The sequence below is a fragment of the Sturnira hondurensis genome, unplaced genomic scaffold (assembly GCF_014824575.4).
Source record: "Sturnira hondurensis isolate 20B ecotype Veracruz unplaced genomic scaffold, ASM1482457v3 Scaffold0001872, whole genome shotgun sequence".
NCBI classification, from domain to species: domain Eukaryota; kingdom Metazoa; phylum Chordata; class Mammalia; order Chiroptera; family Phyllostomidae; genus Sturnira; species Sturnira hondurensis.
Genome location: NW_028074503.1, coordinates 29,555,673 through 29,581,113, shown reverse-complemented (window position 1 = coordinate 29,581,113; position 25,441 = coordinate 29,555,673). Strand labels below are relative to the sequence as shown.

Sequence of the window (25,441 nt, the reverse complement as noted above, 5' to 3'; positions counted from 1 at the left end):
GTTGTGGTTTACCAAACCCAGCTTTAGAGGCGGCGTAGACCCTCTGTCCGGTTGCGCCCTGCAGGCCGACCACAGAATGTAGGGTCGAATTCCATGTATTGCTGAGCTAAGTTTTTGTGCGGTACCATTCATAGTTCAAAGGGGAAAAAAACTAGTATTTTGAGAGTCTCAGAATATAAAAATGGCAAAACGTTGACACCTTTCAAAGTGAGGAGTTTTAAATATGTTTCGCTGCATGCACTTTTCCACTCAAACAAAGGGACACTCTCTGGCTTTTCAGGCCTTGGTCTCAGATGTGCTCTGCCTGGAGGGGCACAGGGACAGAGACCCTCGACTAAAGCCTTGTACTTCACGCCCTGGAAGGGGGTGTCAGACTAAGGCTTACTAATGCACCGTTTGTCATGCACAACACAGTTTGGAATTAAGTGCGTGTGTATGAGGTATTTTCATCTCTCCCATGTGTAAGATCCACATGCTTTGCAACACATGGGTGTGCAGGGCAGGGCAGCATCCCATTTAAAGACACTGTTGTTTGGAGCTCAGGTGTAGATGAAAACCGGCTTTGAATCCCATTTGCCCATCGATGCCGTCTGGGGCTTAGGTAGGTCTCCTCGCCTGGGATTTCTTAACCACTAATCTGTTAACTGGCAGCGATCCATGGCAAGATGCACTTCATTTATTGTGAATCGCAGATTTTGAAAGTGAAAGACAGTATCCCAGGAGAATACTGGGGATCTCAGCAGAAAGATTAGGGGAATATTACAATTTCCCAATAAAATGAATCTGGATTTTCAGGTATCAGAAAAGGAAATAAACAGCTGTGTTAATTCATTGCAAGGACTTCTGGTTGGAGAGGGTGGAAAAGTTGTAGAACAATGACATCTGCAGTGTAGTCATGTGATTTAATGAAAAGGTTAACCCCCCTTTGTCTATCAGAGGGGTCTCAACTGAGGGTAGGGGCATTTCCCCCACATGATGTAAGTGGCCACATCTGCAGACATTCTTGGTTGTCACACCTGGGGTGGGGCATGTGCTCTTCCCGTCTGCGTAGAGAGCAGGCATGCTCCCAAACCTCCACAGTGCCCAGGACGGTCCTCCACAACCAAGGCCTGTCCGTCTGTCCGGCCCGAAATGTCAGTAGTGCTGTGGCCTGCGACGATGGTGTGAAAAGTGAGTTAGTGCATCTTTGTAATGGGGGGTAAATGAGGAAATTCCTGACTTCATTGTGATGCACCATTTTCCTTTCCCAGGGGCTGGTTCTGATTCTGATAATTTAGTCTGTGAATTTAGACTTCCACCTCACTCACCTATAGTGTGCTGGATCAAGAAACAGCTCCCACCTGCTCAGATTTGACGCGCTCTGCCGCCTGTCATTGCCAAATGGTGGCAACAGTTATTTAATAGTTGCAAATAAAACGTCGTCATGGCGTCATTCACTTTAGAACACATCGAGGACAGTCTTCCCAACAAGAGCCGTCTGAGCAGGGTGTGGTTAGTCGAGGTGGCAGCCTGCGGTGGTCTGACGTAGGAGGTGCAGAAAGTGCATTTGTGCTAACGGTGTTTCGGGTGAGACTCAGACCTGTTGTTTCTCAGCTGCTTTGTCAGGAGTGGCTGGACAGTGTGTCCATACAGCGGAATATTACTCAGCATGAAAAGGACAGAAGTACTGGTTGATGCTGCAACATAGATGAATCTTAAAAATTTTATGCTAAGTGAAAGAAGCCAGACACAAAAAGTCATATGTTACATGATTCTGTTCCTATGAAATGTCCTAAACAGGCCACAGACCCAGAAAGTAGATTTGTGGTTGTCAGGCAGGGGGGTGGGGGAGGGAGGGGGAAAATGGGGAGCGGCTCTAACAGATACAGGTTTTCTTTGGGATGATGAAAGTGTCCAAGAATTAGATAACGTGTGATGCTCACGCAACCTTGTGAATACATGAAAAACCGCTGAACTGTGCAGTTTAAAATGGCAAGTTTTGTAGTCTGTGAATTTTATCTAAATGTTTTTAAATAAAGGAAAAAGAATGGAAGATGCACTCTGGTGTTCCCTTTAGTTTTCCCACTGCAGGCGCTCGTACTGCCATCGTGGGGCTACCGGTTCACGGGGACACATAGGCCTCCAGTTCAGGGCCCCGCCCGGGCTCTGACCTTGTAGTTCCCAGTCCTGGTCAAGGTCTTTCGGAGGCTCCCAGGAGCCCGAGGGTGGCACTGGGTCCTGTTCCGGTTCCACCTGGCCCCTGGCCGGGGCAGGAACAGAGACTTCTCTCTGGCCTGGCTCACTTTGGGCTGCGCAGGCTCCAGACTTGCTCTGGACTGTGGTTTACATTTGGCCTAGGCTTTCTGTTTTCTGATTCCTTGGATGCTGCTCGACTTAAAACTTTTGCTCCAGAGTTTTGTTTTCTTTTTTGCTTCTTCTTTCTCATTCAGTGCTTAATTCTTTAGCCTGAAACCACTTTGAGTAAGTTAGATAGTTTCTTACCAGAATTACCTAAAGGAGTAAAGGTAGGTGCTGGGTTAGAAAGCAGGGCAGCAAGAAATAATCTAAGTCAGTAATAATTTAATTGCATAACAAATACAGAGAAGGTAAGACAAAGGCTGGTGGGACTGTTATGGGGAACCCAAGGCTTCTCTGTGTGGGAAAGAACCCACTCTGCTAAGGGACTAAGTACATCATCCATTTAATTCTCAAAACAACCTTGAGAGGCAAGTGATAGTCTCTCTAGTTTACAGATGAAGAAACTGAAGTTTGAGGAGGTCAAATAACCTGTGTATTCATCAGGCTTTCCCATCACTGGGTGCTTCTGCCTCAGGATGACTTTAGGTCCATACCTTGACCCTCAGTTCCCAGAGAATGGGGTCTTGGTTCAGGGCCGCCAGTTTAACAGAGAGACGTTTTGAGGTCACTAAAGACCCCTGCCAAGGACGCAGCTGTGTGACGAAGGTCGGAGTCTGAGCTGGGGCCACGCGGACCTGGAGGCCTCGTGAGCTCCTTAGCAGGTGGCCACGGGGTGGCAGCAAACAGGTCTGTAGGTTTTCACCTTCGCATAGAACAGGTTCGATGAGGGTTTGCTAGCCACACCAAGATTGTGCCATAAAGGAAAATGAAAAGTGTTGCAAACCAGCTGTTGCATTTGATCTTACGCAGGAAGCCGAAAACTGGAATACTGATGCTCAACATGGGAGGCCCGGAAACCGTGGGAGACGTGCACGACTTCCTTCTGAGGCTCTTCCTGGACCGAGACCTAATAACGCTTCCCATCCAAAGGTAAGGTGCCTGTGAGCGCCAATATTTCCTCACAACTCGTGCAGTGCATTGGGCCTTCCTGTATCTCAGTTCTGTGGTTTCAGAAGCTTACTGCATATCTGGTAGTGGCTAGAGCAGCACTATGATTTTCTAGTGGATGTAAGAAGGATAAGATACTAGAAGAATTGCAGGCGAGACGCAGCGAGTCAGCGAGTGTTCTGCTCGAGCCCTCGCTCCCACAGCTCTTGAGATTGCAGTTGTCCCGACCTGGCTGAGGTGCCTTTGAAGGCCTGTAGAGATGTATTTGTTCTTGGCACTTAACAGCTGGTTGACACTCACTTTGTGCTGTGGATGTAAGATTCATACTCAGGATATAATAAAATGCCAGTAAGATGTGAGTGTTTGCAGTGAAAAGCAAGTGTCGCCTTTGCCTGGGACTGTAGCCTTCCAGTCACATATATCCCCCTCCCCATTTTCACACAAATGCGAATGCGGCCATGTGCATTCTTGGGTATACTACGATTTTTTTTTCAAATTTATCGTACCTTGGAGAGTGTTCATAACAGCCGGCCCTTGTCGGTGACCTGAAGCTGCTGTTTTTAAAGGCTTGATCTTGTTAGGCCCATCTTAAAATTTTGCTTATCTGTTTCTTAGTAGAAAATGTTTCTGAGGTTGCTAAGGTGGAATAAAACCCACTGACCTACATGTTGAATGATTTAGTAAGCTGGCACCAATCATCGCGAAACGCCGAACCCCCAAAATCCAGGAGCAGTACCGCAGGATCGGAGGCGGGTCCCCCATCAAGATGTGGACATCCAAGCAAGGAGAAGGCATGGTGAAGCTGCTGGACGAGATGTCCCCGCACACAGGTAGCATGCTCCCTAATTCACACCTCACGAGGTCTGCTCTTTCCAAGTAGCCACCAAGTTCAAAGCGCTGCTGGGGGCCAAGTGCAATTCTGGGTCCCGGCAGCTCTCGATGTGTGGAGCTTCCCAGGTGATGCATGGTCGTTAGTTCTTGAGGTGTTTTCTTTTGTCCTTGGCTGCATTCCCTTTTCTGTTACTTCCTTATGTTACAAATGAAAAAGCTAAAGATTTGGAACATTCATTTCAAACAGCAGTGTTAAGTGTTGAGGCATGTGTTAAGTTGTATTATAAGGAGGAGACAGCATGTCCTGAGTAAAAGATGCGCACATGTCCTTGCTCTGGAAGGAACTCTTTGGGGAACGGATGGAGGCTGCTGCTGTTGCCTGTTCTTTCTATGTAGGTAGCCGCTTATTAGATCAACATTCAGACCCAGATTAGTTCGTTGTTGCTGCAGCTGTGAGACTCAGCAGCTTTCAGCAACTGCTTTTAGCTCCCAGCCCTGCTGCCGTCGTGAGGCATCTGTGTCCCTCGTTGGACGAGGCACCGAAAAGAGGACTGCGCCCCTCTGGCAACTGTCCTCTGGACACCTGTAAGACGGAAAAATAGTGTGCAGAACGAAAAGGTGAATACATGCATCGACCCTAAGTGCTCTATTTGGTCACATTTGAGGCACCACTGATTATAGGACATGAAACCGCTGTTTTCATGTAACAACGAGCCACACACACAAAAACTCTGCTGGTTAAGTTTTAAAAACTTTTGAAGTTTACTTTAGGGAAAGAGAGGAAGGAGAAGAGAAGGGTGGGAAGAGTCAGTCATTGGTTGATTTCTGTCTGTGCCCTGACTGGGGATTGAACCCACAACCTTGGCATAAAGATGATGTTCTGACCACCTGAGCTACCCAGCCAGGACCTCTGCTGGTTAATGTTAAGACAGTATCAATCGTAGGTATGGACCAATATGAGAAACGTTAACACTAAAATGGGCATCTTAGGCCACGTGAAACACATTAACTGCAGATACACTTGGGGGCTTCAGGATCAGGACAGGAGCGTGACACAGTGGGGACCCCCCACACACACACACACACAAGGAGAGCAGCCCTGCTGAAAGGCAGGACCCGAGCCTTTCACTCGAGTTGCACACAGATGGGGACAAAGGGTTGGAGCCCTTGGCCAGTCATCTCACTTGGAAAATTGCTCAATTGAGCCTCTGACTATTAGGTTTGCTTCCTGCCCTTCCTTGCGGCTTAGAGGCATTTCTTATACTGTTCAGCCACACGTGCCACAATGTAGCTTTTAAAAGGTTGTGTGGGGGAAACCTGGCTGATCTCTGCTCAGGCTGATCCCTGCTCGACAGAGAACAAACCCTGTGGTCATTAACAGTTTATCAAGATAAAAGCTTTACTGAGTCGGACCTGCAGTTGCTCTGCTGTCCTCAGTGGGAACAGGAGGCAGAAAGATGGCATTTTTTTCTGTTGACGAGTAGAGTCATGCCCATCCCCATGAAGGGCCCTAGTAGAGCTGCCAGGTGTGAAAAGGGAGTAGAGAGCAGGACGTCCTTCTCGCCCCTTCCACTCTCCGTGGGGAGGCTGCTGGGTTGTCTGCACCAGACAGGCCAGCAGGCGCCTCAGCCTCCCAGGTTGGCCTGGAAAGAGCCCCGTGGAACGAGCCTTCCCCACTCCGGGCTGTACGACGGCAGGCAGATCACCCACCCCCCTGCGCCTCACATCGAAAATGGCGATGGAAACAGAACCCAAGCCATAGGTCGTTGTGAGTATTTAATAGGGTGGTCCCGAAAGGCACTGGCCTGGTACATGGTACATAACAAAAATTTAGTAAATGGGAGCTTTGATTATTGTTTGTCTTATGTCTGACATAAACTAAAATCATTGTGCTCTACATCGCACACCTCTTTCTCAAAGAGTCAGGTACAGATTAGACATCTGAACCATTGTGCATGCTGGGTTCATGGGCTGGAAATTAATGAAGTTGTCCTGTTTACAAATCCAATTTCTCCAATCCTTTTTTCCATTTTCCTAGTTCTCAGCAAAGCGTGTTCACTGGGCAGCCACTCTGAGGGCAGACTGGGCTGGGCCAGCGAGTCAGAGATTTTGGTCTCGCTCTGGCAGATGTGGTGCCCGACCGATGTGGTGCTGTTGGCATCCAGGGGGCCCCTCCCCGCCCTGCAGCCCTGGGCAGCCAGCTGCAGTGTGCCGCCCTTCCCAGCAGGGAACCTCCGTGAACCTTCGTGTTGTTTGCTCAGGATAAGCCCAGTCATAGAGAGCACACTGTCATTTTTCTCAGTGTGTTTCTGCAGGCCATCTTCAACTGAACAGTTTAGCAAGCCTTATCTGTTCTCCCCAGAATGCTGTGCCCTCTCGCACTTCAAAACATGATCACCACCCTGCCTTTATCTGCGAGGGCAGCCTCTCCAGCTCTGTTAGTCTGCAGTATTGAGGAACTCCAGAATGTCAGGCAGTTAGTCTGCAACTTTTCAAAGGTGGAGGGGAAACGTGAGAAGCTGGAGCACCTGCAGCATCAGGGGTCCTACTGTGTCGGTCTGATAATAGTATTGCCTCAAAATAGATTAGAAGCCAGTGCTGCTTCAGCTGCACCTTGGCTCTCCAAGTGCTTCTTAAACATGGACTTGACGGTGCTGTGGTGTCGGTTTCAGGATGAGCCACATAATCTTTGAACAATCAGTCATTTGGAGTTTGCTCGCAGGGTCGTTTCCTCTGGTGTGTTTTAACTGCAGTTCACCGTATTTTATGCAAGGGGATATAAGGTTAGGGGCACAAGAGGGCCAGACAGCTGAAAATGATTTCATTTATGCCCTTTCCTCCATCCCTTTGTGGTCCCCAGCCAGAGGTTGCAGAGTCAGACGGTCCTTCCCACACGCAGACTTGCTTGTCTCCTTTACCTGATCTGTTCCTGTCCTAGGTAACGTGCTCTGTTGCTTCAGGGTTTCCTGGGTCGCGTTACTGAGGACTATTCTGTGTGTGTGTATCTGAATCTTTAGAGAGAAACAATAAATGCTTCATCTTTTCCTTCACATTCACCTAGATCTTTCTTGTGTGGCAGGTTAGCACTATATTCTTAGTTGCAGCCCCTGCTAATGGTTGGACAGTGACATTATCTTCACTATTACTTAATGTTTATGCAGTGCCTTCCTGCAGCATCCCTGAGTGGATAGGTGTGATCCTATGAAAGGACAAGAAAGCAAGACTCGGTAGCTTTAGGAAATTGAGTTTCATGATTTTCTTTTTTTTTTAAGACTTTATTTATTTTAGAGAGATGGGGAAGGGAGGGAGAAAGGGAAGGAGTGAAACTGAATGTGTGATTGCCTCTAGCACACCCCACACTGGGGACCTGGCCTGCAACCCAGGCACGTGCCCTGACTGGGAATCAAACCTGTGATGCCTTGGTTCGCAGGCTGGCACTCAATCCACTGAGCCACACCAGCCAGGGCTCATGATTTTCTATATGCCAACAAAGTACATGGTTGTGTATGCTTTTAAAATGCAGGAAAAACTCTGGCTGGTGTGGCTTGGTTCGCTGGAGCGTTGTCCCAAAAGGTTACAGGTTCGATCTCTGGTTGGGGCACATATGGGAGGCAACCAATGGATATTTCTGTCTTACACTGATGTTTCTTTCTCTCTGGCCCCAACTTCTCTCTCTAAAACCAATAAACGTATTAAAAATAATAAAAATAAAGTGGAGGGGGACACAGGAGCAGACAAAGGGGGGATTGTCAAAGCCTTGTGGGCAGGAACACAGACGCAGCTGACAGGGGTCCTTTAAGGTGCCAAGAACACTGATTTAAAAGCCACTCGGTACCTCCAATTGAAGCATCGTTGTTGGGTGTTTTTTATGTATTAAACAAGAAGAGTCACTTCAGTCACTTGTTATCAATGAACTTGCATCGAGTGTCCCAGAACTTTTATATAAGCTAAGTGACTGGAGGCCTGAGGGCACAGGAAGGGGGAACTTGGGTGGTGGAAGTGGGTGGGGGTGGGGAAGGAAGGACCATGGGCTCTGGCATGGGCAGGGCCGAGTTCTGATTCCAGCTCGACCGTCTGCTGGGTGTGACTTTGGGCAGGTCCATTAACCTTGGAGGGTCTCTGTTTCCCTGTCTGAAAATTGGGGTTTAAACAAAAGGGAATAAAAAGCCAAGTGTCTACCAGGGTGCCCAGCACATGAGAGGAGGTTCCTAGCTCTTATCTCCCTTCTTACAAGTCTCTCTTCTCAGTAAAGAGCAGAGGACTAAGCACAGAAATGTGAGTTTTAAAAGTCACTGTGCTAAGTGCAGTCGTGTACGTGTGAGGGGGGAGGTTGGTCCCGGACAACAGTGATTAGAGGTCCGTGTACCAGCTGATGACCAGATTCGGTCCAGGGAATAGTCTCAACTTCCGCACATTGCCCTAATTCCGCACATGGAATTAGGTGAACTGTTCTTTGTTCTGGACGTCGTGTTACATTTGGCCACTGAGAGGAATCCATATAAAGATTAATACTTTCTCCTTTCCACATATGCTTCCTCATAGCCCCGCACAAATACTATATTGGATTTCGGTACGTCCACCCTTTAACAGAAGAAGCAATTGAAGAGATGGAGAGAGATGGGCTGGAGAGGGCGATTGCTTTCACACAGTACCCCCAGTACAGCTGCTCTACCACAGGTAAGGGCTCCGCGTTGCAGCGGAGGGTGGAGAGGGCCCTGGCAGAAGTGACCCGGGAAGCTGAGCGCGGAAGGACAGCGTAAGTCCTCTGTGATTTGAGCAGCAAATCCAGCCTGTCTGCTTTCCACTCGAGAGTGCAGGTCAGTCCGTTTGGAATCTCGTGGCTCATCTGTCCCTTGAGTTGCTGGCCAGTCTGCTGAGATTACAAGTGAAGGCGGAAGGCGGGGCTGCCAGTGGTCAGGACCCAATGCAGTTGTTTAGTGCAGGGATTTTCAACCCGCGGGCTGGGCCAAGTTTCAGAACATGCGGAACCTGACTGTTTAGGCAGGGGCACCGACCTCTTTTCCCTTAGATTGTCAGATAAAAAAATGACAATAGCTGACACAACAATAGCCCTCTGGTGTGAACAAATCAGAGTGTTACCTGTCAGATGGGCAAAAAAAAGTAATATATTTTTTAGTGTGCTGCAGAATTTTGGTAATTAATTTATGTATGCCATGAGAGGAAAAAGCAGGTACAATGAATGGATCAAGAATGAACCTTAAAAATAGGTTGTGTAATAAGCCTATTTTTATGGCTCCCCTAGTATTCTTATTAATGTAGCAAAGGTGATTGCTGTTTGCATTTTGAAAGCAGAGGTGCCCATATAGCATTGGAAATACAGTATTTTTTTCATTGTGCTTCACTTATGGGTTGGTTACTAATTGAACCGGAGCCCAGTTTGAGGTTCCCTCTTCAAACGTAGTATTCTAGATTTGGGGAAATATTACTGTGTGTTATCTCCTACGTAGTTAACTGGAGCAGGAGAATAACCCACGTTTTCCCACCCCTGTCTCATTGATGGTAGGGCTTCTACGGTCCCCCCGCCCAAGTACGTGTGTTTGTGTCTGTTTCAGGGATTGGGTCAGCACACTGTGGCCCCAGATTGCTTTTGGATAGTAGTGTGTTATTTATAGCTAAGGGGAGCAACTGAAGGGCGGCTGGGAGCCACCCACAGAGCCTGCTGTGCCCAGGGCACCCGGGGAAACGTCAAGTCCTCAGACACCCGCGAGAGTCTGAATTGTGATTTCTTTTGGAAATGTACCTCTAAAACTTCCAAGCGTCTGGTACTGTGTTATTGGACAATGAGTCAGATTTTATAAACTTGCACTTTTTTCCCAAATTTTTGAGGGAAAAATAAGGTTGCGCATTATATATATATCAGTCTAATAATCCCGTGTATAATGCGCACAGGCATGCAGGTGTGCGTTATACACAGCAAAATATGGTCTACTTGTGCCTTGCTTTAAAGGATATGTCTCCATGTGTAAATGGCTGCTCTCACAATTAGACAGCTTGAGAAGATTGTCAAGCACAGCTCTTGTCTAGCACAGGTCACAGCAAGGGCGTGTACCCAAAGAGACGGGAGAGCCTCTGGGAGGCACAGTTGTTCTCTGCGCCGGCTGAGTGTCGCTTATCTGCTGCGCTTTTCGACCTGCATTGTGGCAGAGCCTGTCCTCAGTCCCCAGCGATTGCTTTCGTTATATTTTCCTCTTAGTTACTTCCAGTAGTTCATCGGGTGTTTCTGAGTGACCCCGAACAGCTAATGTGGCTTCCCGAAGTCCTTCTGTACATCTGAAAATGATGCTCACCTATAAATATGGTGGTGACTGTAATTTCTGGAGAGATTGTTTGTGAACCTGGAATGGACTCCATTTGGACTCCTTTCATTCACTGTATTCTACTCACCAAAGTGGAACTCATTTATTTTCTGAAAGTTGAGTCTTAGCCTCAGAACACTCCTTTGATTGACATGTGGCTCTGTCCTGACTAGCCCTTTAAATTGGAAACCCAACTGATGAATAGTTTGCACAGTTAGAGAAACCAGTGGGTTGGCATCACCAAGTGCTCAGTGCTTGGGAACGTTGGCAGTGCCTGAAGACCGAGGAAGAGGCCATGCGTTCACACCCATCTCATCGCATCACGGCCAGGCCCCGGCTCCAGCTCCCCTAGGCCAGGGTCACATTGCACTGGGTTGGGACCTTCTACCTTTGTTTAGGCTTTAAAATCTCATGGTTTCCATCTCTTGCGTATAAATGCAAGTTTTGTTAGATTACCTGTAAGGTTTTGATATCTAGTTAACTTATTCTAGGAAATGATGACAATTTTATAAGAGCAGATGAAAATAGAGAGTGCTCGTAGAAACCTCAATAAGCTGCTGTTTTTATGAGCAAACCATTAAAAAGGATGGTTAGAAAGCTTTCATTATAATGTGGGAAGTAAGTCATTTCATAATATTAACTAAAAATGTCCAAAGGACTCGGGATGCAAAACTATATATACTAAAATTACAACTTGGTAAAACAAGACACCTAAAAATAACAATGGGAAAGAGCAATGCTAGAATAAAACAATGACTGTGTTACTTTGTGGGAATGATGGCCAGTTTCTCCTTCTTTCCTGCCCCCTGCACATCCGTAGTGGGGTGGGTTACCTTCACTGTGGGAAAAAGAAGTTCAACATGCTTTTAATTGTAACATTAGGTCCCTGCAAATAACGACCACTTGCATTTCATACATCCACTGTGACCGTGTTTCTCACTAGAAATGACCTCAATAATCTTTGAAAGGCTGTTGAAATGGATTGCTTTTTAGGGATCTTCATTTGCAGGGTGGTTAAATCTATATGCCTTTTCTGGTATTGAAGGGATTGTAATTAGACTGATTCAGCATAGAAGCAGTTGCTTCTTTGAACTCACAGTGACTGCCTTTCTTGGTCTCGGCTTTCATTTTCACCATAGTCAGTGTGCAGGTGCTAAGTGCAGGCCCCTGTATATTGCAGGCAGCAGTTTAAATGCCATTTACAGATACTACAGTGAAGTGGGAAAGAAGCCCAGGATGAAGTGGAGCACGATCGACAGGTGGCCCACGCATCCCCTCCTCATTCAGGTAGGCCCACCACCACCCGCAGCCCCTGCCCCCAGCTGCGGGTGTGGGGCAGGTTCTTGTCCCTGTCTCTGAGCCTCACCCTTCTCTTGCCTAAGTTGTGTGCTGGGGATTTTAAAAAGGGGGAGGGGGTACAGTCTTGATTTATTATGACGAGAGAAAGTAAATCGAAAGACTAAAGGTTGGATTCTCTCCTTTCCTTCGGGTTGATACTGTTAGTCACAAACCGTAGCAGAACCACACTTTGAGTGCTGGGTTTCCCAGTGACCAGAAGAACATCAGAGGTTATGCAGGCATTTCTGCTAACATGTGTTCATAGACTGAATGGCGGACGGACAAATCCTCTGTTCTAAATCCTTCAAAGTGTCAAAAGTTTTTAAAACTTAAAGGTAATATATCTAGATGTTCTGAGACATGAAAATAAATTTAACATTTCCGTTGAGAAAGTTTCATGTATTAGAAGAGATTTCAAAATTCTTCTACACAATTATATTTATATTAATAGATGCTTGATATTAGGAGAATCTGTGAAAACTACAATTCTGAAGCCAATGGCTTTTTGTTAAATATTTATTTATTTTTAGATGGGGGGGAAGGGAGGGAAAAAGAGGGGGGAGAATCACTGATGTGAGAGAGAAACAGTGATCGGTTGCCTCTTACATGTGCCCCCACTGAGGACCAGGCCCACAACCCAGGCCTGTGCCCTGATGGGGAATCAAACCCATGACCTTGCACTTTGCAGGAAGATGCTCAACCAGCTGGGCCACTCTGGTCAGGGCACCAATAGCTTTGTTTTTGTTTTTAATTTTATTTTTCAGTTGTAGCTTACATTTAGCATTATTCTGTATTAGTTTCAGGTGTGCAGCGTAGCAGTTACACACTCATACACTTGACAAAGTGGTCTCCCCAGTATTTCAAGTACCCACTGGTACCACAGGTAGTTACTGCGATAGTATTGACTAGTCCTGTGCTGCGCTTTGCACCCCTGGGGCCACCGGGGATGTGAACCAGTGTGTGTTTTTAACCTCTTCCGCTTTCCTCAGCCTCTCCCCTCTGGCAACCATGTCTGTTCTTCGGTGTCTGTGAGTCAGTTTCTGTTTCATTTGTTTGTTTATTTTGTTCTTTAGATTCTACATATAAGTGAAATCATAAGATACTTGTCTTTCTCTGCCTGGCCTATTTCGATTAGCATAATACCACCTAGGTCCATCCATTTGGTCACAATGGATGGATAACCTTTTTTCCCTTTGAATAGAGAGTGCTGTTGGTAACTGCCCTAAATCATAGAAATAGAGTTACTTTCTGTTGGTAGAAGTTTCTGCCTCAGGTTGAGATAGGAGAAACGGTAGATGATTCAGATTTCATCCAGTTTATGTTTCATTCCTCAGACATTCTCTGCGGAAATACCAGTTTAACACTTTTTTTAAGAGTCTGGAGTCACCTAAAATCTGTAACCACTAGATGGTGCTAGACATCATTAAAAGCAGCCAGCCCCCTCCCCCACCCGCCTTGGGCAGACAGTGTTCTTGGGCGTGTAGGTGATGTCAAGGGTTAACCCTTAGGTTGAAATCCAGTTTTAAGTGAGAAGTGTAAAGTAGGGGCCTTCCCTTAAGGATGCGTGTGGTTTGGATCTGGGCGTCCCCCTCCCACTCGTTTGTTCTGGGACTGGGCCCCATCAGCAGCACCTGAAGGCCCGGCTTGCCAGCTTTTTTGCTCTTGGCCTAGACTGGAAGCGAGGGGTGTTTCAGGTCAGCGCTGACATGTGGTAGCACAGAGCTGCGGGTCTGCACAGCATCTGCCTGCCCTGATCCAGTGAGTAATTAGGTTTGCATTAAAATTCAGCCATTTGGAAAGGGGGGAAGCAGAAAGATGGAAAGGTCTCTTAACTGAGGAAGTCTCCGTTCATAAAATGAAAGGGAATTTTAGCGGCATTTATCTGCCCTCCTGGATGGTGTGATTGAAGGCTCTGAGAGCTGCCTGCCTCTTTCGTTCTGCTGAGGGGCTGTGTGGAGAGAATACCGCAGATGGGTTTGGGATGATTTAAGCAGTACTCGGACTTGCCCACATCGTTTCGACGATGGCTTAGGGTCTGTTGTAAGCCACAGCAGACTATGTCTGTACTTGCAGGTTTGCCAGATGAGAAAAGGAAAGATACAAAAATGTTTTGGAAACAAAATTTTATGCATAGATTTTATTCTTAATCCTACGTAGATTATATGAGAGGGCGATTTGATATCTAGCAGAAATAGAGGGGGGGGAACCTGAAACTGAACTAAAACTAAAAATATAATAAAAGACCAGAACTGTGATTGAGAGAGAGAGAGAGGAAGAGAATGGGAGAGAAACATCAGTTTGTTGTTCCACATATCAGTGCATCCACTGGTTGGTTCCTGGGGTTTGACCTGCAACCTCGGTGTATTGGGAAGACACTCTAACCAACCAAGCTGCCTGGCTAGGGCTAAAACGACAAATATTTTGAATCAACATTCCTACCTATTAGAGGAGGTAATGAGTTAAAATAGTCGTTTTACTTCTGTTGCCTAGCTGCTGGGAGGACATGGATGTCCCAGGCTTCTGTGTGAACTCTGCAGTTGGCCTTCGTACCTGGGGTTTTGTCCAAAACAACCCTTTCTGAGCTTCCTGATTTTCCAAACCCTGCAAAGACTACCAGAAAATACTGTTTTGGTGCCTCAAACTAGTTCTCTAGGCACCATTTTGTGCCTTAGGGCATTTACCAAATTTGGGGGGTTCTGGAAAGATTAATACTAGGTCAATATTTATTGCAGAATAATTTGCTCATCCTAAATTGGTATAAATCCAGATACCAACAAGTATAAATTTACATAGTTTTGATAAATTGTCCTTTAGAATGATATTTTTTCTTTATAATGTTTTAAAAACCTTTTTATCTGGAAATAATTTCAAACATGCAGAAAAGTTACAAGACTAAGACTAGTATAAGGAACTTTCATCTACTCTTTACCTAGATTCATACATATTTTTTTTTCTCAAAGATTTTATTTATTTATCTTTAGAAGGGAAGGGGCGGAGAGAATATCAATGTATGGTTGCCTCTCATGGGTCCCCTGCTGGGAACTGGCCTGCAACTCAGGCATGTGCCCTGACTGGGAATCGAACCACGATCCTTTAGTTCACAGGCCCGCAGTCAATCCACTGAGCTACACCAGCCAGGGCTAGATTCATATATTTTTAATAACACTTATTTCTGTGTGTATGGGTATGTATCTATATATAAATATACACACATAATTTTTTCCTGAACCTTTGGAGATATATATATATATATACATATATATATATATATATATATCACCCTTTACACCTAAGTAGCAGGATGTGTTTTTCCATAACCATGATACAATATTCAAGTGCAGTAAATTTAACATTGATTACTTTGTCTAATCTATGTTTACATTAGAATTTTGTCAATTGGTCCCATAATGTTCTTTGTAGCATTTGCTTTAGACGTGAAATGACAAAGAATGATTAAAGTGTAAGATGAAAGGAAGCCTCTTCAGAGCTGGTATTTCAGCACCTATTGATGTGAATCTGAAAGTGCCAACTAGACGGAGGGAATTAACTGGTCTGGTCGACAGAGGTTTGGGGGAGGGGGCGGGGCCTGCATTCCAGCCCAGGTTCCCCCACCCCCACCCCCGTCAGCGCATCTTTCCCCCCTCCGTGAATTTAATGGAAGTTTTACAACCTCTCATCTGTTGTTATGAAGGTTGTTAGGAAGACTGACTCAGTGAGGATACTGGGCTCAGAAGGAAGAGGTCATAAAAATAGATAATATTTTCCCGTTCCTTTACTATTTCTGTCTAATGTATTTTAATGCAATATGCCCGAAAGCCAAACCAAGGAGATTTAGAAAGACCCTGTAAGCTGTTTTTCTGCTAACCGAGCAAATGAGAAGTCTTAAAACAACTTCTCCTTCCCATCTGTGTTTCCTTCCCATCTGGAAGTGTGCCCTGTTCCTCCCGAGGGGCAGCGGATCCAGAGCCTTCATGCTCAGTGAGCCATTAGCGAGCTTTAGAAGTTTCCCATCAAATTCCCCAGGCCCCTGCAACCGTTATGAGCCATTCTGATGACGGAACCAAAACAAGAGAGACTGTACTGTTGGCGATTTTTTAAAAAAGAGAGTTCTGATGCTTGAGGGTTGCTCTGACATTTTTGGCGTGGCTTTCATTTTTTAAATGCTGTCTTTTCCTTCCACCCCTTTCTTCCCGCTTGCTCTCGGCCCTCCTCTCTTGGTGTTTCCGCAGTGCTTTGCGGACCACATTCAGAAAGAGCTGGACCATTTCCCGCCGGAGAAGAGAAGCGAGGTGGTCATTCTTTTCTCTGCTCACTCACTGCCAATGTCTGTAAGTAAGAGCATTTTGTGGGGTGACCTCGTGGGAAAGGATGTCTAAACGTGCATCATGCACCCAGCTTCCACAACATCCCGAATTCTGGAATCTGAGACTTAGTGTGGTGCTCATTTTTAACGCGGCTCACTTCTTCAAATCTAATAATAGTTGATTCAAATGACAATATTTATAATTTATTTCACAAGATAGGGAAAATCAGGTTTACAGTTGTTCATGTAGAAAAAAATATATATGTTATATATAATAAGTAATACAAGGATAAAATCATAACTATAAGCCCAAGTTTGCCCCACTTTGTATAAAATGATAATTCCTTGAAGAGACGCGCACAGGTCAGGGTTTTCGGTGAGTGGAACCAGGGGAAGGAGGCTGCTCTCACCTGCCCGACGTTTCAGCAGGTTGAATCGCAGGTCCTCAAGACTTGATAGGGGCTCTCTGAATTCTGGCAAGCGATTAGGGTTTTAACTTGCCAAGACTAAGGACCCCGCTGTGGCAAGCAAACACAGAGCGTGGGGGAGCCAGAGTGACCCAACAAGTGTTGTGCTGTGTGATGCGGCCAAGTGCTGGGAATAAGCAGCCAGTTTCACCCACTCATACCTGGCAGCCTGTTCTGCGGACACTGCTTTCAAAGCTGGAGAGGGAAGAATTTCACTTTCTCGGGTGTAGTTAAGGTTTTAACTCCATGGTTAATGGAGTTAATGGGCGAGTCTGGGCCACGCTTCAACTCGGTCTTGACTGCCACCTGGTGGTCACCAGGGTCGAGCCCTTTGCAGCTTTTCCACCCACACCACTCAGTGAGAAGTTGTCGTTTCAGCAGTATGTGGCCCTAGAGATGAGTTTCTCTCTGCTGGAAGCCTGCCTGTTGTATTTGAATAGGCTCCTATTCTCTCTCTCTCTGGCATTATGCAAATCCTCTTCACATGTCCATCTTCCTTTTCCACCCTCATCCTATTTATAACTGTCCTGCGTGTGATGAGGCCGTGTCTGAAGTGTCAGAGGGAAGCTCTTGAACTGGGAAAGGAGGAAACACATTTTTATGCATGAACGTTTCCAGGTGCTGCCTCCTCTACTCTCCCCCTCAGCCTCGCTCCTCTTTTCTTCCCTCTGGGTCTGAGCATGCTGCGTCCAGGTTTCTTGCTGCCCCAGGGTTCTGTGTGGGGCTGAGGAATGCCATCAAATCAGGCGGGTAGGGAGGGACGGGGAGTCTCAGAGCACATTTGGAATCTGTACTGGACTTGGTCTGGTGGTGAGGAAAGTGAGGTTCACACAGGGGGCACCACAGGGACCATTCACGGTCACATGTTGGCAGAAGCGGCCGCTGTAGGCACCACGCCGCCTCCCCAGTGTCCTGTGACCCACAGGCCTGGCAAAGAGTGGGAACTGCATTTACTCAACTATGTTCACTTACAAGCACAACAGCTATATGCACGAGACTTGTAAACAGATCTCCTTCATACCGATAGCCCACAGGGGGACTCTCTGTCCCACGCAGGAGGTTTTTTGGGCAATAAAACCAAAATCTATATTTAAAATATGTGTGCATCTCATAAGACAAAATTTTAAAGCTCATTTTCTAAGTAGTCTAGTGGGCGTTCCAAAGGAATAACCTCACCCAAGGAGGGGGGGTATGGCACCCACTCTGCTGGCGGGTAGAAACAGGAAGCCGTGTGTCTCCGCTGCAGGTGGTCAACAGAGGGGACCCCTACCCTCAGGAGGTGGGCGCCACTGTCCACAGAGTCATGGAGAAGCTTGGGTACTCCAACCCCTACCGACTGGTGTGGCAGTCCAAGGTAGGTGACTGCCACGCGTTCGCAGGCAGTCCGCTCTTTCGAACGTGTCTGGTTTTAACTAAACTATAAAATGGTGGGATTCGGCTCTTGCAGATAGACAGGCTGTTGTGTAACCTGATTGCTCGCCATGGGCAGGAAGAACTCCGCCAGCGACTGTTGGCGTTCCATTGACTTAAAATGTTATTGTAGTTGTAATGACAGTAATTGTCATTTATTGTCTGCCAACTTCTAGAAGGATTCAGGCTACAGTGTGGAAATACCCAACCCCCTGGAAGCAGATGTGCAGCGTGGCCCCTGCTCTTAGGGAGGGGCATGTGCCGGACACGCAGGAGAGGTAGGGCCGTGTGTACTCACCCTCCTTCTCCTAGGTCGGCCCGATGCCCTGGCTGGGCCCTCAGACAGACGAGACCATCAAAGGCCTTTGTGAGAGGGGGCGGAAGGACATCCTCTTGGTCCCGATTGCGTTCACCAGCGATCACATTGAAACCCTGTATGAACTGGACATCGAGTACTCTCAGGTCCTCGCCAGCGAGGTAAATGCTGCCATCTACCTTCTTAATCCCACTGGGGTTTGGTTGAAAGGGAACCTTTCTTGGCCAGGATCTCACTGTATCATTCAGAAACATTGTGTGTGTGTGTGTGTGTGTGTGTGTGTGTGTGTGTGCATATGTACTGTGTCCTCCTTGATCTGAGTAATGCTCAGTCAGAGTGATGAAACTGGACACATCAGTCAGATCCATGTCAGGAAGCACTTCGGTGCCTTTCTGAAACAGGTGGCCCGCCGTGGCCACGTCAGTTCACTTAGTTTGAGCATTGTACTGCTTAAAAGTAGTAACCACATTTCTTTAGGAACAAATGATTGTATTCACTGATCTGAAGGAAAAACTTGATTGTTCTGTAATTCCTTTTCTTCACTTAATAGCGTCCTTTGGGTGTCTGAGGCACATGGGAGTCGTCATTTAGGAAAAGAGCATGGAATCGCCCCGGCTAGTGTGGCTCAGTGGATTGGGTGCCAACCCACGGCAAACCAAGGGGTCACTGTTCCAGTCCCATTCCCAGTCGGGGCACATGCCTGAGTTGCAGGCCGGGTCCCCAGTGTGGGGCGCACAAGAGGCAACCACACATTGATGTTTCTCTCCCTCCTTCTCTTCCTCCCCTCCCCTCTGTCTATAAATAAATAAAATCTTAAAAACAACAACAACATAGAATCCATACCAGAGCCGTGTATGTTGTCATTATCTTAACCATCTTTTTTATGCACTTAACAAACTTTGCCATATATTTACCGTATAATGCACACCCACATTTTTTGGCCCAAACTTTCAGGGGGGAAAGTCTTTCCTTTTAATTTTTTAATTCAATATATTTATTTATTTATATTTAGAAACAAAACCAGTTATTGTGTTTCAGGGTATTATTTTACATGCGGATATCATTATTGCTTTCTAGAGTTATACTTTTAATGCAAAAGTATAAATAAAAGAATTGAAAATATTTGTATAGATGCAGAATTAGTACTACCTGTATGTAACACACATCCTTATTTTTCCCTCAAAAACTTGGGCACGTGGGCCTACGAACCAGACGATCACGGTTTGCTTCCCAGTCAGGGCACATTCCTGGGTTGCAGGCCAGTTCCCAACAGGGGCCATTTCCCAGCAGGGGATGCACGAGAAGCAACCATACATTGATGTTTCTCTTCCTCTCTCCTTCCCTTCCCCTCTATAAATAAATAAATAAACTTGGGCAAAAAAGTGCACATTATACACATCAAAATATAGGTAATTAGCTGTTTGCTCCTGTGTTATCAGTCTGATTACTGAAATGACAAATATTTTTATTTGTTATTTGGTCATTTGTTTATTGGTCAAGATGGAGGCGAAGGTAAATGTGACTCACCTCCTTGCACAATCACAGCAAAATTACAACTAAACTACAGAACAACTGTCACCCAGAATTGTCAGAAAATTGAGCTGTGTGGAAGTCTGACAACCAAGGAATTAAAGAAGCAATTCATTTGGATGGGTAGGAGGGGCAGAGAGGCAGAATGACAGATACCATCCTTAGCGTCTTGTTAGGTGAGACGGATGTGGATTGTCATTCAGAGTGGAGGAAAACTGGCTCACTCATCTCCTGGCTGCAGCATGGCTTCTGTGGGGGTTGTGTGAGTGTTGGGACCTGAGGAGCCCGTCCCCCTCATCTTCCACCAGAACTCCCGCCCCTGGTCGTCCAGGTGTAATTGGTGGAGGCCTGGCCTCGAAGGACCCTTCACCCTCTGTGGGACTGCGTGGCAGCTGCCGGGCAGGGTGCAGAGTGGGCCGGCGGAGATTTTCAGCCAGCACCCCAGCCTGCTGATTTTTGGGCATGTGCTGGTCACCAGGCCAGCGCTGAGGAAGGCAGAGGGTGCCCCAGAGACTCGTCAGTAGTTAAAGAACTCCTGGGAAAGTGGTCCTTGGCTAAAATGAGGTTGTGGGGTTGTCTCGACTTTATTTAATGATGCCTTCCGTACTTTTGTTTGTATTGAATGCTAACTCACATTCACTCATATTACTAAACTGAGGTCATTTTTTGGATTATTAGTGACTAATAAATTAGTCCATATAGAGAATAAAGAAAGTCATCTACCTAGAGTTTGTTTGATTATTTTGATGGCAGAATATCTGTGTTTCAAACAACTTTCTTTTAAAAATAGTTTGAATGTTTTCTTCAAATAAAAATAACTTTACTGCTTTTTTTTAAATATTTTATTTATTTATCTTTAGAGGGGAAGGGAAGGAGAGAGGAAGGAAACATCAATGTATGGTTGCTTCTCGTGCATCCCCTGCAGGGGACTGGCCCCTGCCGGAAACTGGCCTGCAACCCAGGCATGTGCCCTGACTGGGAATCGAACCGCGATTGTCTGGTTCGCAGGCCTGCGCTCAATCCACTGAGCTACACCAGCCAGGGCCACTTTACTGCTTTTTATAATAAAAATAATAAAGAGCTTAGATGGCTGAGGGAAACATAACAGAGAGAGAACTCACTTAGAACCTTACTCCTCAGACATAATATGCAAATACTTTGGGTAATATAAAACCTTTTTCTCCTGTAAATATGTTTATATTTTAATTAAAATGGCATTCTTCTACATGTTTAACAAAGATCATATTTTATTCATATATTTTGTAACCTTCCCCCCCCCTTAAAAATGTAGTATGGACTCCAATCAACACATGTAGTTAGATTTATGTAATTATTTTAACAAATCCTTAATTAGCGTACATTAAAGATGTTTCTGATTTTTTACTGTCATAAACTGCTCTGCAATAAATCTCATTTCCTTTTTTGCTTTTCCCACTATNTAAAAGTAGTTTGAATGTTTTCTTCAAATAAAAATAACTTTACTGCTTTTTATAATAAAAATAATAAAGAGCTTAGATGGCTGAGGGAAATATAACAGAGAGAGAACTCACTTAGAACCTTACTCCTCAGACATTATATGCAAATATTATGGGTAATATAAGATCTTTTTCTCCTGTAAATATGTTTATATTTTAATTAAAATGGCATTCTTCTACATGGTTAACAAAGATCATATTTTATTCATATATTTTGTAACCTTCCCCCCCCCTTAAAAATGTAGTATGGACTCCAATCAACACATGTAGTTAGATTTATGTAATTATTTTAACAAATCCTTAATTAGCATACATTAAAGATGTTTCTAATTTTTTACTGTCATAAACTGCTCTGCAATAAACCTCATTTCCTTTTTTGCTTTTCCCACTATTTTCTGAGGATAAATTCCTGCACATGGAATGTAAACGCTGACATGATTCACTGGCTCACCCTACAGAGGCGGATCTGAGAATCCTCCCCGTCAGCAGTGGTGGGGAACCGTTCTGGGCAGGCCCCTCGCTGCCGCTGACTTGTCTTCGAAGCTTTAGCGCGCACTCTCTCTTTGAGAACTCTGTGTTCACTGAATCGCAGCATTTTCCCCTGCTGTTAGTACTAAGGCAAAGGATAAAACACCTGGAAAGCCCTTGGCATTTTGGAAAGGGAAAGAGGAGATCCTAGCTACCTGAGTAAATAATAATTAGATATTTCTCACTTATTTGGGGGAGAAGTAACTAGATATTTTTGGAGAGGAGAGCAGGAATGGTAGTGCAACAGTCCTCAAATTTTTATTTTAGATATTTTAATGTAAGTATATTTAAAAGCCCAACTCTGAATTATTCAATGTAGGTTCACTATACATGAAATTAATTTACTTCTTTTCACACTTGGAATCAAAACAGGTTTAAAAATTTACTTAAAGCAACATTCTGCTTAGGTAGTTTGTAAAGGCACGCATTAGAAGGGTAGTAAAAAAAAGAATGATGAGCAGATTTAAATTACTTGGGGATTCCATCCAATGCAAACTCAAAAAAGGTTTGGAAACGAAGTACCTGTGGGAAGGTGATGGGGGTGGGGGAGTAGGAGTTGAAGAGCAATTTCATGGTAACAGAGGGGAAAGTCGGCATGTGGCTTGGTCCTGTGAATGTTTTTCCTTTCTGAGCAATCTGGGAACTCTTTTGAAGAAAAGCCTTCGCATTGTGTGTGTGTGTGTGTGTTGTAGCTGTCGGTTTCTTTAAAAAACAAAAGGATAAAATGTGTCTGTTTTACCCCCTTTTTCTCATTCGATTCAGTGTGGAGTTGAAAACATCAGAAGAGCCGAGTCTCTTAATGGAAATCCATTGTTCTCTAAGGTATGTGGAGCACAGCAACCACTTTAGTAGAACATATCGGAGAGTAATCCTCTGAGAAACACTTACAGAATATTGGTTTTCTCACGTATTAGACCATTTTGAGTTCCAATTAATTACAAAAATAAAATCGAATTCCTTATACTTCCACTCTTTTTTTCCTTGCGATAACCTCAATTTTCTGATTTCTACCCACCTATCGTTATGTTGGGCTTAAAATCCGCCTTTCAGAGAAAAATGAGGTCTAGCAGGTGGGGTAAGAGGATTTCATTCTCTAAAGTCTATATTTTAAGTTTTCTCCAAGCTGAGTATTCTTGGGAAAGGAAGATATTACAGAATTTGGTTCAAAGGGTGCATAGTTCAGATGAAAAGAAACAGACGCCAAGCTGCAGTGATGCTCAGGACCGATGGGAGGAGCAAGTGCGGGGCAGTGGGGGAGGCAGGCAGACCTCTCGTTGTGATGCATCTGTGCTTCTTGCCGCCCGCCCTCCAGGCCCTGGCCGACCTGGTGCACTCGCACATCCAGTCAAACGAGCGGTGCTCCAAGCAGTTGACTCTGAGCTGCCCGCTCTGTGTGAATCCCGTCTGCAGGGAGACCAAATCGTTCTTCGCCAGCCAGCAGCTGTGACACCGCCAGACGACCCGTGGGTTGAGGCAGATGCCGATCTCCAGGTTCCTCCGGCACAGAGGACGTGGATGCATTTAGAGGTCAAGGACTCCAGTTACATTAGTCTACGCACAGCCTTTGGGCACACATCATGTGATTTCTTGAGGATCAGACTCTGAAATCCTTATTGAGAGTTGTCTATTTTTATATGCCAATATAGTAAGCACTTACATTTTCTCTCTCGTTGGGTAAAATTGCTCATTTGGGATGGCCAATAGGCCATTTTAAAAATGAGTTTTAAAAATTTATCTTACGAGATGCACACCTGTTTTAAATACAGATTTTGGCTTTATTGCCCAAAAAACCTCCTGCGAGGAGGCAGAGAGTTCCCCTGTGTGTTGGGTGTCAGTGTGAAGGGGATCTGTTTACAAGTCTCGTGCATATAGTCGTTGGGTTTTTAAGTGAATATGGTTGAGTAAATGCAGTATAACTTGAAAAAGAAATGTAAATTTCTTTTACATGAATAAAGAAACGGGCCTTTGCCGGGCCTGTGGGTCACAGGACACCGGGAGGCGGCGTGGATGGCCACTGTGGTGCACCTGTGTGAACCTCACTTTCCTCACCGCCAGCCCAAGTCCAGGGCAGATCCCAAACATACTCTGGGACCCCCAGGCACACAAGGCAAATAAACGTGTCAAAATCCAGTGTTTGTCACACATCCCTGGGCAGGAATCTGCGAGCCACAGGGAAGGGGCTCCCGCTGCTTCCTGCCTCCACGGCCAGGGGTGCGGGACGCCGATGACTGGAGCCGTTGTTAAAGCTCCTGCCGGGGCCCGTGAACCTTTCCCTCTGGGACCTTCTTTATCTCGGGTGACTGTCTCCTTACAGTGTGTTTGTTTGAACAATTGTTTTATAAAGTCAGATATGCTTTGTAACCTCGAATTCTTTCTTAATTTATAATTTTTATTACAAAAATTGTATAACGTAATAGGAAATTTGAAAAACAGAGAAAAGAAAAATAAGCACTCTGTAATGTAACAACTATTCATCATATTGTCTTTCATGTCATTCTTTTCCTGTGGATATTTTAAAGGCCATTGTAACCTTGAATTTGAGTGGAGAGTTCTAAAAATATAGAAATCATGTAGGATCGGAGTCTGACCTTCTATACTTGGATTTAAATGGATTAAAAAAAATCTCTGATGGATTCATAATGAATTTGTAATGATTACTTTGTCTTTTCTCAGTGTCCTAAAACTTTGTTCTTCAAAAGAGCATTTCTTTGATTTTTTAAAAATCCTGTTCATAAAGTGGAAATATTAGAGAAGTCATAGATCTTCTATATTCAGGATTTACTATATTAATAAATATTACAACATCAGCAAGGTTTTAACAGTTTGATTGTGCTCTCTGTTAAATCAAAACTAATCCAAATTAGTTAATAATCAAAATTACTGAATGGGGATTTACTTTGTAAAACAAGAAAAGAAACATGCTGTCTACTTCAGTTAATAGTTTGCTTATGCTGATAATGGCTCTGAAATTTGAGTAGCATCTGCGTTTTTTTTTTCAAATTGGTCTTGCTATTCATAGATTGTCTTTCCAAAGAAAGGTACAAGGCATAGGTAGTTCTTCAGCATTTTCCTCATCCATTTCCATCAACTTTGGGGGATTAGGTTCAGGGCAGACTGAGTGACTGCCACCCACATGAACTGAATTCTCTGGGTTAGTGGCATGGTGCTGAAGACGGGTCATATTTGGGGCCATTCTGCCTCCCTCAGGAAATAGCCCAAGGGCCTACCTCACTTTGATTGCTTTGGAGTCAAATATATACATATTATTAAGGACATGTTAAAAATAAAAAGATGTTGCAGAAAACTCCAATTCGGGAGCTCTTACTAGGGTACCTGAAGCCCCTCATTTGCAAAGGAAGCTTCCAAATTCACCATGGGCTGTTTGGAGTAATGGCCTTGATTCTGAGCCCGGACCAGACAGGCCTTCGTAGCTGGAGGCTAAGGGGTATTTGTTCTCGAAAGTGTTGCCTTTGACTCATTAACCAAAGATGGGGAAGGGTCGTACTCCAGGGTAGCAGTTGGTAGGATGAAATCAGCAATTGCCCTTTTTAGAACTGACAGGCTTTGAGAATTATTATCCTGTGTGTGCGCTTTGAAATACAGATGCTTGCCCCGGTAATCAGCGATGATGCACTGTTGGT

At 45.1% G+C, this 25,441-nt stretch overlaps 1 protein-coding gene across 1 annotated transcript in view; it reads left to right on the top strand.

Annotated features, from left to right (window-relative positions):
* FECH (ferrochelatase) overlaps positions 1-24,615 on the top strand; it is a 34,595-nt gene extending 9,980 nt beyond the window's left edge. Inside the window, exons 3-11 of the mRNA XM_037034875.1 lie at positions 3,148-3,267; positions 3,967-4,115; positions 8,659-8,793; positions 11,614-11,720; positions 16,001-16,099; positions 17,788-17,895; positions 18,264-18,428; positions 22,563-22,622; positions 23,113-24,615. Of these exons, the coding sequence (XP_036890770.1) occupies positions 3,148-3,267; positions 3,967-4,115; positions 8,659-8,793; positions 11,614-11,720; positions 16,001-16,099; positions 17,788-17,895; positions 18,264-18,428; positions 22,563-22,622; positions 23,113-23,247 (1,078 nt within the window). The 3' untranslated portion in view covers positions 23,248-24,615. The remainder of the gene's footprint in view (positions 1-3,147; positions 3,268-3,966; positions 4,116-8,658; positions 8,794-11,613; positions 11,721-16,000; positions 16,100-17,787; positions 17,896-18,263; positions 18,429-22,562; positions 22,623-23,112) is intronic.
* Positions 24,616-25,441: the final 826 nt, after the last annotated feature.